The 12,173-nt window shown below is 35.7% G+C and overlaps 2 protein-coding genes across 2 annotated transcripts in view; both read left to right on the top strand.

Annotated features, from left to right (window-relative positions):
• LOC107733503 (actin filament-associated protein 1-like 1) overlaps window positions 1–6,233 on the top strand; it is a 27,079-nt gene extending 20,846 nt beyond the window's left edge. The window contains exons 9-18 of the mRNA XM_016545147.1: window positions 584–676; window positions 815–893; window positions 2,484–2,639; window positions 2,736–2,947; window positions 3,025–3,170; window positions 3,284–3,356; window positions 4,532–4,631; window positions 4,779–4,954; window positions 5,042–5,170; window positions 6,099–6,233. Coding sequence (XP_016400633.1) covers window positions 584–676; window positions 815–893; window positions 2,484–2,639; window positions 2,736–2,947; window positions 3,025–3,170; window positions 3,284–3,356; window positions 4,532–4,631; window positions 4,779–4,954; window positions 5,042–5,170; window positions 6,099–6,125 — 1,191 coding nt within the window. The 3' untranslated portion in view covers window positions 6,126–6,233. The remainder of the gene's footprint in view (window positions 1–583; window positions 677–814; window positions 894–2,483; window positions 2,640–2,735; window positions 2,948–3,024; window positions 3,171–3,283; window positions 3,357–4,531; window positions 4,632–4,778; window positions 4,955–5,041; window positions 5,171–6,098) is intronic.
• Window positions 6,234–12,147: 5,914 nt separating this feature from the next.
• LOC107733480 (grpE protein homolog 2, mitochondrial-like) overlaps window positions 12,148–12,173 on the top strand; it is a 949-nt gene continuing 923 nt past the window's right edge. The window contains exon 1 of the mRNA XM_016545112.1: window positions 12,148–12,153. Within this exon, the coding sequence (XP_016400598.1) occupies window positions 12,148–12,153 (6 nt within the window). The remainder of the gene's footprint in view (window positions 12,154–12,173) is intronic.

Below are 12,173 nucleotides of genomic sequence, written 5' to 3'. Positions count from 1 at the left end.
ATATATATATATATATATATATAATTTACCTTTAATTTATTTATATTTTTTCAATTTTTCAATTCCCTGCCAATTTTTCAGTTAGTTGGCCACATTTCTAAATTTAGTATTTAAATTTTATTTTATTTTAGCTTTATATCAATTAATGAAAAATATTTTGAATAGGTTTAGTTTTGGTTAGCAGTAACACGACTGGTGCTCGACTCTGAAATATTTCTTTGCCTAGAAATGTATCTTTGACAGTACATTATCGATGAAATTATTAAAAAAAAAAAAACTTTTTATTAGTAAGTTGGTTATCAAAAATGACAGAAAAGTGGAAATTAATTAGTCGAAAAGTGTGGGAACTCTTGAAGTCATTTTCCTCTGACAATCATACAGCGTTTAGGGCTCATTATGCAAAACCAATCAGGATCAAGGATTAATCACACTAAAACTGATCACTGTATATAGCAGTCATTCTTGTAAACTTATTCACTTTAATGTTTTGACTGTTTTCAGATTTCATAGTGTCATGGTATCCGAATAAATCTGGTTCTGACAGATTTTCTCTGTATGACTCTCTTCTGTTAACTCTATGTAGGTCATTCAGGAAGTAAGTAACTTGGCAAACAGCATTAATGGAAAAGAGAGTTCATCCTCTCCAATGATACTGCGAAAACTAGAGCTGGATAAGGTAAGGCTGAACAGTTTACTAGCATCCTGTAGCCCAGAGTACACTAAACGGCTAACCTATACTGATTACGATGTTGACATGAACATAACCAGCGTGGTGATCCCTATAATTGCTCTGTCTGTTTCTTGGTCATTGCAGATGATGTCACCAGATAAACATACTTCTGATTCTGACAGCGCAGCCAATGGAGACGTCACCCGTGAGATCTGTGAGAACGGTATGGACACAATCGATCAGCTTCTTTGCTTAGCGAATGCTTTTGGGGTCAGAGTCGGTTTTCCAGCTGTAGAGCGTTTCCTCTTGTTAGTTCTGTGATCTGATGTCACGCTGAAACAATGGCATTAGGAGCTCAGGAAGGATGTAGCTGCTCTGTTGTTTTTGATGAGGTTAAAGTTTGTCCCTTTTGGTATGTCACATCCTTCTTTTCTTTTTTTTTAGGTTTTGTATTGGCATACACATTATATTGGTAATATTATGTAATATCAGCCGATGTTAGAAATAGTTTTTATTTATCATTATTGGACAAATATTGAAACTGTATCTGTGCATGCCATGTCATCGAAAACTCACTTAAAGTTAATAACATTAATAATTCATTAAAACTGTTAAATGTTATTTTTTAGCAAATCTCAAAATGATTATACATTTTTCATACTGTATATTATGTTGTGATGCCTAAATTCAGTAGCATTTAAATAAATTGATTTATATATTTTATTTTTATTTATACAAAATAGTATCAAATTTTAATATCAGCCATTTACTAGTTTTCATCTAAAACATAAAAATAGTTTTCAGTTTATTGGTATCATCTAGATTTTTAATAGTGTGTACCCCTAGTTTTGTTAAGTTCAAAAAATGAAATGAAAAAAAAACAAAAGTTTTATTAGCAACTTAGTATTTGTAAATGATAGAAAAAGTCATTCACATCAAAAAGCGCGGAAACGTTTTTTTGATCCCTAAATTCACTTGTAACATTTCAAATGATTGATTTTATTGTTTTAATAATGTTTTAATGTTTAATAATGACTTATTTGGACAAATTAGTATAGAATTAACCATTCAGCCATTTATCGGTTATCAGCCAACACATTAAAATAATTATAGGCTTATTGGTATCATCCAAATGTTTTTTTTAATTATTTAATTTTAAAATGTGTAAAAATTCTGGATTTCAAAAGCGCACATACCTAGTTTCGTCAAGTTCACTTTTCAAGTGTTTCAGATGGATCTTGATTTAAACTATGCGTAAAAACACGTAAAAACTCATTGCCACAAGAAACAGCTATAGACGTAAAGGGATAGTTCACCCAAAAATGAAAATTTGATGTTTATCTGCTTACCCCCAGGGCATCCAAGATGTAGGTGACTTTGTTTCTTCAGGAGAACACAAACGAAGATTTTTAACACAAACCGTTGCAGTCTGTCAGTCATATAATGGAGGTGGATGGGAATCATGGCTTTGAGGGTTTTGTTTGTGTATGTTTTTTTGACTCTCAAAGCCGTGTTTCCCATCCACCTCCATTATATGACTGACAGACTGCAACGGTTTGTGTTAAAAATCTTCGTTTGTGTTCTACTGAAGAAACAAAGTCACCTACATCTTGGATGCCCTGGGGGTTAGCAGATAAACATAACATTTTCATTTTTGGGTGAACTATCCCTTTAAGTATGCTGTTTTTTCCTCAACATTGCAAACAAAGGAAGTCAACGGCATGTTCGTTAATAGAATCCAAACATTTGTTTCGTGTCTTGTCCTTGCACTTTATACATCCTCTTATGATGCTTCCTGTGCTTCTTCCTGTAGGGAAGGGCAAAAAAGGGACATTCTCTGAGCTGACTGGATCTATGAGTCGAGCCGCTGGCAGGAAAATCAACCGCATCATCAGTTTCTCCAAGAAGAAGCCGCCCCTGCCGGGCGAAACCAGCACGCTTTCCCACCTGGATGACAATCCCCGTTGTGGTGAGGGGACATAAATCCACTTTCCCTCCACTGTTGATCTTCTTCATCTTTTGAGACGTTCCTTCAAGTCTCTGATAGTTTCTTATTTTTTGCTAGGTTACTTGAATGTCCTGGTCAACCAGTGTTGGAAGGAGCGCTGGTGTTGTGTGAGAAATGGGACTCTGTATCTCCATAAGGACAGAGGGGACATTCACACCCATGTTAGTGCATTAGCCCTCAATGGTGTAGACGTCTTACCCGGTCTTGGACCCAAACATCCTTTTGCCTTCCGCATCATGCGAGCGAGCGCAGAAATAGCCGCCCTGGAGGTAATAAAATTGATCTTTGTTACATTGTGAGATCTTTCATTAAAAAAGGTGTGATTTTGTAATACAATCAACCTCAGGCGAGCTGTTCTGTGGAGATGGGCCGCTGGCTGGGGGTTTTGTTGGCTGAAGCAGGCAGCGCTACCACCCCTGAGGCATTGCATTATGACTATGTGGATGTGGACACCATCAGCAGCATCCAGAGCGCAGCACGACACTCTTTTCTGTGAGTAGAGATGAGGATATTTAGCTTGTTCCAGTTTGGATGTGTAAAGACGTTCACTCAGATTTATAGTATTTTCATGATAATTCTTGTTTTATTACATTTTTATGCCATAGGTGGGCGACCTCCTCTAGCAGCACCTCCACAGATCCACGGACTTATGACGAAGTTCCCTATGAAAGCGTGTTGGTACGGTGTTCAGTTAAAAATGCATCACATTTTTTGGTAACACTTTAGTATAGGGACCAATTCTCACTTTTAACTAGTTGCTTATTAGCATGCCTATTATTAACATACTGGCTGTATTAATACTTATAAATCACATATTCTGCATGAGAATATTCTACATTCCTAATCCTACCCAATACTTAAACTTAACAACTACCTTACTAACTATTAATAAGCAGCAAATTAGGAGTTTATTGAGGCAAAAGTCATAGTTAATGTTGCGTTAATAGCGAGAAATGTTCCTTCAAATAAAGTGTGACCATTTTTTTGGGGGGGGGGGTAAATATGATTTTGTGGTGTTTTGTAAAATCACACCCCTCAGCAACAGTAAAGACTATTCTATTTCAAATAGATGCTGTATATTTGAGATTTTTATTCATATAAAAATCCTGAAAAAATTATCACTGTTTTCACAAAATTAAGCAGCGGCATTAATAATAATAAGAAGAACATGAAGGATCATGTTACACTGAAAACTGGAGTAAAATGTCTGCTGAAAATTCAGTGTTAGCATTACAACAAATTACATTTTAAAATATATTCAGATAGATATTAAAGTTATTTGCAATAACTTTTCACAATATTGTTGTTTTTACTGTATTTTATCAAATAAATGCCTTGATGAGCATAAGAGACTTCATTTAAAAATATTTTAAAATTTTATTGACCCCAAACATTTGAACGATAGTGTACATTTGGCATTCATGATCTAAGAGTATTATAAAACTGGCATTATATGACATTTGAAAAGAACGTTTCAGCCCATTTGGGTGTTGTTTCTGGACTTAGCCATGATTAACCACAGTTCTCTCAAAGTTTTAGTGAATTTTTGAATTATCCTGAAAGGCAGCAACAAACATGTCTTGCTGTTTTATTCTCTGCTTTACTTCCTAAAATATTTTTTGTAGCACCATTACTTTCTTTGTTGGGAGGTTAAGTTGTGCAACTGACTTTGTTATGTCTAGTCAGCTACAAATGTTCTGTCATTGCAAGCATGTTCCTTTATAAAAGGGAACTTTTGAGGAAATTTTTAAATAAGCACATTGTGTAATGCTGAAGTAAATACTATCATACTGGAAGGCAAGAATGTTGGATGTTTACAGAAACAAACTGTAATTTCTCTCTTCCACCTGCAGGTAGATGAAAATCAGTCTAAACTGAAGCGTTATTCCTCTATGTCCAGTATGGACACAGCCAAAAAGAGGGTGGTGAAGGAAGAGCTGAAAAAGGCGACTGGTGAGAGAATTGACTTATTTGAGTGCTATTTAATAACATGCAAGGTGGTTTGTCACACTTTTTGCAGTATTTGGCGCCACCTGCTGACAATATCCTCAGTAGTGGAGCGATTCATTTGATGTGATATGTTTTGTACGCGTGCATCAGATAAACAGCAGAAAGCCATGGAGCAGCATCTGGCCCAGCTGGAGGAAAGCTGCCGTCAGAAGGAAGCTGAGCGAGTGGACCTGGAGCTGCGACTTACGGAGGTGAAGGACAAACTGAAGAAGTCTCTGACTGGAGGAATGCTGGGGGCGCCTGTGGAAGGCAAACCCACCATTAAGGTACCTGCATTCTTGACTCTTAATATGCTTTTCCCTCAGATGAACCTGATTTTACAATGAAATTCATTCGTATCTTAATACCTGTAGGTTCCAGGCAAAAAAAAGGAAGATATTTACAATGGTGCCACTGTGCCGGTCAATTGTGCTTCTGAAATGAAGAAACGCCCCCCGTCGATATATGCATCCACCAAAGGAAATGTCATGCAGAAAGCCAAGGTATACGGTTGCATAAATATTCAATGAAATATTCAAAACCAGTGTTTGGTGTAATGCATTACAAGTAACGCAAGTTATGTAATCAGATTACTTTTTTTCAAGTAACTAGTAAAGTAATGCATTTACAAAAAAATATTTGAGTTACTTTTTCAAATGAGTAACACCGGTTACTTTGTTTTCCCATTTATTGACTGACAGCTCTCCTGTCCCGATGTTGAGAGAAATCGGGAGTAAGTGCAGAGGCGTGTTTAAAAATGTTTAAAATGTGAACATGCATTTACTCATCTCATTTGCACATGCAAACTCAGAATATGATGTGAACCTGCACTAATTAAATATGTTAAATGACAAATGTCCTTTATGTATTTAATCCCATTTTTATTAACCAGTGTCTTTGCTACTGACCTTATATCATCCAAATCAACCATAATAATAAGCAAAAATGACTTTAGAAAAACATTGTTTCATTGTTTCCTTTTTTAATTGCTGAAGAGTGTTGTACTTTCTTCTCCTGCATCCTATTCTTCATGCAATTCAGAATAGCAGCACAGCTGAAAGATTTGTTTGAGCGGCGCCCTCTACATACAGATGTGAAGTTACATTTCGTTCAGCCTGAGGCCTATTCGTTTCACTTTTAGTGCAAAAGGGATTTTACATTTGCCAAAAATATCACCTTTTATATTAAAAACAAACAAGTAGGCCAGCCCAGATGAGAAAAAGTTAGTAACGTAGCGCATTACTTTCCAAGTAACTTAAGTATCGCATTTCGTTTTAGGGAGTAATGCATTACTTTTAAAAGTAACTTTCCCCAACACTGTTTTAGAACTTATGGTGATGATTGAGATTTATAAATGTGATAATATCTGTTGTATTCTGTTCTTATGTGTTATTTTAATCTTTTTTTGTTCTGTTTTATTTTTTTTATTAGGAATGGGAGTCAAAGAAAGTGAAGTAATTATAAAATTGTCATCAGAGGAGTCTGAGGATCTGTGGCTTTGGTTGGCGTGTTAAAGGAATAGTTCACCCAAGAATAAAAATATGCTAAACTTTTACTCTCAGACCATCCAAGACGTAGATGAGTTTGTTTCTTGATCATAACAAATTTGAGGAAATGTAGCTTTACATCACTTGCTCACCAATGGATCCTTTGCAGTGAATGGGTGCCGTCAGAATGAGAGTTTCAACAGCTAATAAAAACATCACAATAATCCACAAGTAATTCACACGACTCCAGTCCATCAATTAACATCATGAGTACACAAGGGCATGAGTCCATTTTCAGCAGTTTTTATTTTTGGTTACACTATTCCTTTTTAAGCAAAGAAGAGATTGCATCTGTGATCATCCTGTCTGTCCACTACACTGCACTTATGCACGGGACAGTTGACCGTATTTGAAGGTAGTCTGTAAATAAAAATGAATGTTAAATAAAAAAATTGCATGAAGATGGCAAGGATAAGGGAATGTTCAGGAAACAAAAGTGTTTTGTAAACACCTATTTGTTTAATACAAGAGTTAAAATAGGTGCCTGAATTATATGAAAATTGTGTTTTGTTTTGTCTTTTCACATCTTATTGTATAATACCACAGGATACTTATGTGGCCTTCCTGCTGACTTTGTGCTGTTTTGAGATAAAGTGTTAATGTCTCTAGCTGCATCCCTATGCACTTATACACTATGTACTCAACCATATAGTGTATGAATTATATAAGGTTATTTTGTCATTCATAAACGGAGTCTGATAGCCCCTCCCCCTTCACTACGTAATTAAAGCTGCGACAGTTGAATGCATGAAGTGTTCAACATTCCACACTTCGTTTTTTCGGTTATTTAAGTGCATCATCCGGGTATTTAAAGTGCACTTTTTCTTTTTGGAATTTTCAGTGTGAACACACTACTCACACTATTTATACTACAAAACGTCATAGAATAGTGCATAAGTACGCGATTTGGGACGCACTTTCTCTCTTTTACATGTTATGTGAAACTGAACTGCATTCAAAGGATTTTCCCTTTTGTTAACACTAGGGCACTTAATTTACCAGATTTATTTATTTCTATTTTGTACATAAAACCAGTCTAAAGAAAATAATAATTGTTTTTTCTTTGCAACATCTAGGTAATTGTTCGTAATAAAAAGTGTGTTCAAAATGGCTTTGTTGGAGTTCTGTTTATTTAAACAAATGTTTTTTTTTTTAAATTAATTGTGAATTACACTGTAATAATGTCAACTAAAATGGGCTTTGCTTCTAAAAACTGGTCAAATGAACCCTCCTATTGTCCCAAGAAACTGCAGCCATCTGTGATTTTGGATCAAATTGAACCCACATTGAATTCATTCATTCATTCATCAAATGATTTATCTATTTTATTTATATAATATTTATTAACACTTTTTGTGTAAAATATAATGTGTGTGGCCACACATGACGATGATATGGCCACAAAATCCCATGATTTAGTAATTTGTTTGCTTGTTTTAGGTAAATTGTGAACATTTTGTGCTAATTCATTCCCTTTTTTTATTTAAGTTGTGGTTATAATAAAACTAAAACGAGGCTGCAAATTATTACATGCCGAACAATTTGTGGTGACGAGTTTAAATTTGTTCAGAAACGACGAACACGTCGACTGTGGGTCGTTTGGTAGTTTATATCGTGTTTAAAATTGTTTAGCAAGATTGTCCATCAATCACATCTGTCAGCTTTATTAATATCACATCTGTGTTTTGCTTTAACGTTATGTCTTTTCTTAGTTACGGGCTATTGAATGTAACAATACTATTACAACCTGTATTAAAACAGTATCAGATATCATAGTAAGTACACTGGCAAGCACTCTGGTGGGGTTTCTTCTATTTAAGGGGTTGTTTAGTGTTTTCAAAACTTTACTTTCCGTTGTTTAACTCATCAATCCTACGGCTCATTTACTTTCACAACTATAACGTTACATGTTAAACTGACTAAACGTGTAATTATTCGTGATGATGAATGGCTTTTATTGCATTCCTGTGGATTCTCTTTGTTCGCGGCACATACCGATGTAAACGGGTCAAATGAACCCTCCTATTGTCCCAAGAAACTGCAGCCATCTGTGATTTTGGATCAAATTGAACCCACATTGAATTCATTCATTCATTCATCAAATGATTTATCTATTTTATTTATATAATATTTATTAACACTTTTTGTGTAAAATATAATGTGTGTGGCCACACATGACGATGATATGGCCACAAAATCCCATGATTTAGTAATTTGTTTGCTTGTTTTAGGTAAATTGTGAACATTTTGTGCTAATTCATTCCCTTTTTTTATTTAAGTTGTGGTTATAATAAAACTAAAACGAGGCTGCAAATTATTACATGCCGAACAATTTGTGGTGACATTACAAGACAAGTACTGTAGTGTTTTAGGGGGAAAAAATGATCCAAGTGGCTTTTTGGCTTGATCGGCCTTTACATCTATTGAATCCTACCATAAAGAACAGCAAATGTGAAGTACTAAAGCTTTGAAAATATAAAAATATTTTGGGATCAAATCAGATTTTTTTTTGTACTGGTTTCATGTAATATTAATTTGTCAATCAGATATTTTTAAGCAGAAAATGTTATAAAGAAACGTGTTACACGATCATTGCAGCATTATGCTCAGCACAAAGCTAAATACCACAATCCTGTAAATAGTTAATCAAATAAATAAACAAAAAATAAAAGTTGCTCACCTTCAGGCCTCCCAAGATCTAGATGAGGTTGTTTCTTCATCAGAACAGATTTGGAGAAATTTAACATCAATTTTAGCATTTTAGTTTACCACTAGCTCACCAATAGATCCTCTGCAGTGAATGGGTGCTGACAGAATGAGAGTCCAGACAGCTGATAAGAATAGGGATGCACCGAAATGAAAATACTTGGCTGAATACCGAACACGGTTTTTCACATTTTTCCCCCATGTAGGCCTATTTTGCCTTTTTTTTTTTTCACCATTGCATTAATTAAATTGCCAAAATGTGCCTTTTACTGTTTTGTCCTGCTTTTCAAATAAAAAAATCAATTACAAAACAACCATTTAAAAATATTTACTTAACACTGAACAATTTTTTTAACATTCTAGCAGACATTATACCAACAAAGCACAATTTAACTTAAAATTAATAAGTTGCTGAGCAGAAAAGATTTCTTTTAAAACATTAGAATATATTACAGATCCCAATTTGAACACTGTGTGAATGTTATAATAAATGTATTAATAGAGCTGTTGTAGGGTAATTATTATTATCATTATTATTGTCTTATTTTATTTTACAGAACGACAGTAAAATTACAATACTATCATTTATGAATGTTGATAAGAGTTGTTGCTTTTTGGGGGAAGTCGTGGCCTAATGGTTAGAGAGTCGGACTCGTAACCCAAAGGTTGTGGGTTCGAGTCTCGTACCGGCAGGAATTGTAGGTGGGGGGAGTGAATGTACAGCGCTCTCTCCCACCTTCAATACCACGACTGAGGTGCCCTTGAGCAAGGCACCGAACCCCCAACTGCTCCCCGGGCGCCGCAGCAAAAATGGCTGCCCACTGCTCCGGGTGTGTGTTCACGGTGTGTGTGTGTTCACTGCTGTGTGTGTGCACTTAGGATGGGATAAATGCAGAGCACTAATTCCGAGTATGGGTCACCATACTTGGCCACATGTCAGATGTCACGTCACTTTTTTCTCGGCTTTTATTTTGGCAGAAACCCATAGGAAGATCTCAGCGCTTCTTTTTGTTGACAACAGCATGCAGATTTATAAATGATTCTCATTACGAATTTAGGAAGATGTTTGTCGCACGTATCACATTGTCACATGCCTTTAAAAAAAATTCACAAAAATGTTACTGAGCAACTTGTACTGTTACTTGTACTTGTACTTACTGAGTAACAAGTTCAGCGCAGATTTTCCTTGCGCTATGGACTTTGAACCCTGGCGCCGCGAGCTCGTGCAGCGCTGTCAGAATACATGCAATTCGTGCGTGCATTAGAAAATATAACATTCTGCAGTTTATTTACTAATCGTTTAAAAGGTAATTTCGCAATTTCAATCATCATACAGTAACCTAAACACCAGCATTAGCCACCTCTTCTTCTCATCGGAGACATGTGATGCAGCACTAAACAGTCTCTCGCTGTCGGTGCTTTCGTGCTTGTAATGATTTCTGCGTCTTTCTCTGATAGTTTTAAATACTTTAACACTGCCGACATGTTTGCTGCATTAGTGAGTGCCTCTATTTGATCGCGTTAGTCATTGTTCGGTACATATTATTTTGGTTGCCGAATATTCAGTGCATCCCTAGATAAAAACACAATAATCCACAAGTAATCCACATGACTCCTGTTCATCAGCTACACGTAAAATAAAATTTATTCGAATCCACCTTTTTAACTCAACCCTTGGTTCTGGAAAAAATTATCCATAATATTGCTTTCTCCAATGTTGTCTCCTCTGAATCAGGAGTGAAATATGCACAGATTAAGCACTGTTTATATGTAAAAACAGGTTATTGGTGGATTTTGATGTGAGAGGACAAAAGGGGATTAACTTTCATTGGAGAATGCATTTATTATGGATTATAGACTTCCATTTTGGCCAGAAGGTTTAAAGGTAAAACGCCTTAACGATGTATTAGTTTCTTACTTTTTACTTCACAAGATGCTAATTATTGAACTGGAGTTATGTAAATTACTTGTGGATTATTGCAACATTTTTGTCAGCTATTTAATAATCTCATTGATGAGATTAAGCACATTTTGGCCCAATCCCATTTCTACCCCTTAGCCCTTCCCCTTACCGCTCAGGGGAATTCACGCGCATTCACGTGAAGGGGTAGGGGTGTCTCAATTCTCTTTTGGTTGGAGGGGTAAGGGGAAGGGCCAGATAGCCCTTCAAACAAAGATTTTTCGGAACCACACTTCAAACGAAGGGTATGAAATGAATTATCTCAGCGTAAACCGGCTTCAGCGGCAACATGGCTGCCCGAGCAAACAAAAAGATGCATAAATGTAAGCACTTTTGGCATTAATAAAGATTTTAACGAAAAGTAATAATTTGTTTTGTTACATTAAATCGTGATTCATATTTGCTGTTTGTTTTTTGACTGTTTATAGTCAGGTAAACCACTCGTACCAGCATTGCATCATCATTCGTTCCTCACGCCAAGAACAGACTCTGGCTTCAGAACGTGAACCGTTCTGGTGGTAAAAGGGTATTTGTAAGTTATTGTAGCTTTGTAAAAAACCAAACACATTTATTGAAAAAAACAACAGCACTCATTTAGAGTTTAAATATATATTTATATGGTGTTCTGGAGTAAATGCAGCATTAATAAGGGATAATTATCAACTGCTACAGTGACCCGGTCAGTATTTGGTCATTTTGAGAGCATTTTCAATGGTCAGTTTCATTGACTTATTGATAATGCACCATTTTAGTGAATATTAAGAATGCATCGAAAAAAAATACTTTGTAATTCACAAATTAAGATATTTTTGATGGAATCTGAGAGCTCTCTGACCCTCCCATAGACAGCAAGGGTCTAGAAACATAGCAAGGAGATCGTTAAAATAATCCATGTGACATCAGTGGTTCAACCGTAATTTTACGAAGCTACGAGAATACTTTTTATGCGCAAAGAAAACAAAAATAAAGATTTTATTCAACAATTCGTCTCCTCCGCGTCAATCTATAGCGCCATTTTGGAGAGTATCACCTATTTTGCAGAGGAGACGAGTTGTTGAATAAAAACGTTAATTTTAGCTTCTTAAAATTACGGTTGAACCACTGATGTCACATGGATTATTTTAACGATGTCCTTGCTACGTTTCTAGACCTTGATCATGTTAGGACCCTTGCTGTCTATGCAGGGTCAGAGAGCTCTCAGATTCCATCAAAAATATCTTAATTTGTGTTCTGAAGATGAACGAAGGTCTTACAGGTGTGGAACGACATGAGGGTGAGTAATTAATGAAGTAA

The sequence above is a fragment of the Sinocyclocheilus rhinocerous genome, unplaced genomic scaffold (genome assembly GCF_001515625.1).
Source record: "Sinocyclocheilus rhinocerous isolate Xijiao unplaced genomic scaffold, SAMN03320098_v1.1 scaffold69, whole genome shotgun sequence".
Lineage (NCBI taxonomy): Eukaryota > Metazoa > Chordata > Actinopteri > Cypriniformes > Cyprinidae > Sinocyclocheilus > Sinocyclocheilus rhinocerous.
This window is presented reverse-complemented; position numbering and strand designations above follow the sequence as displayed.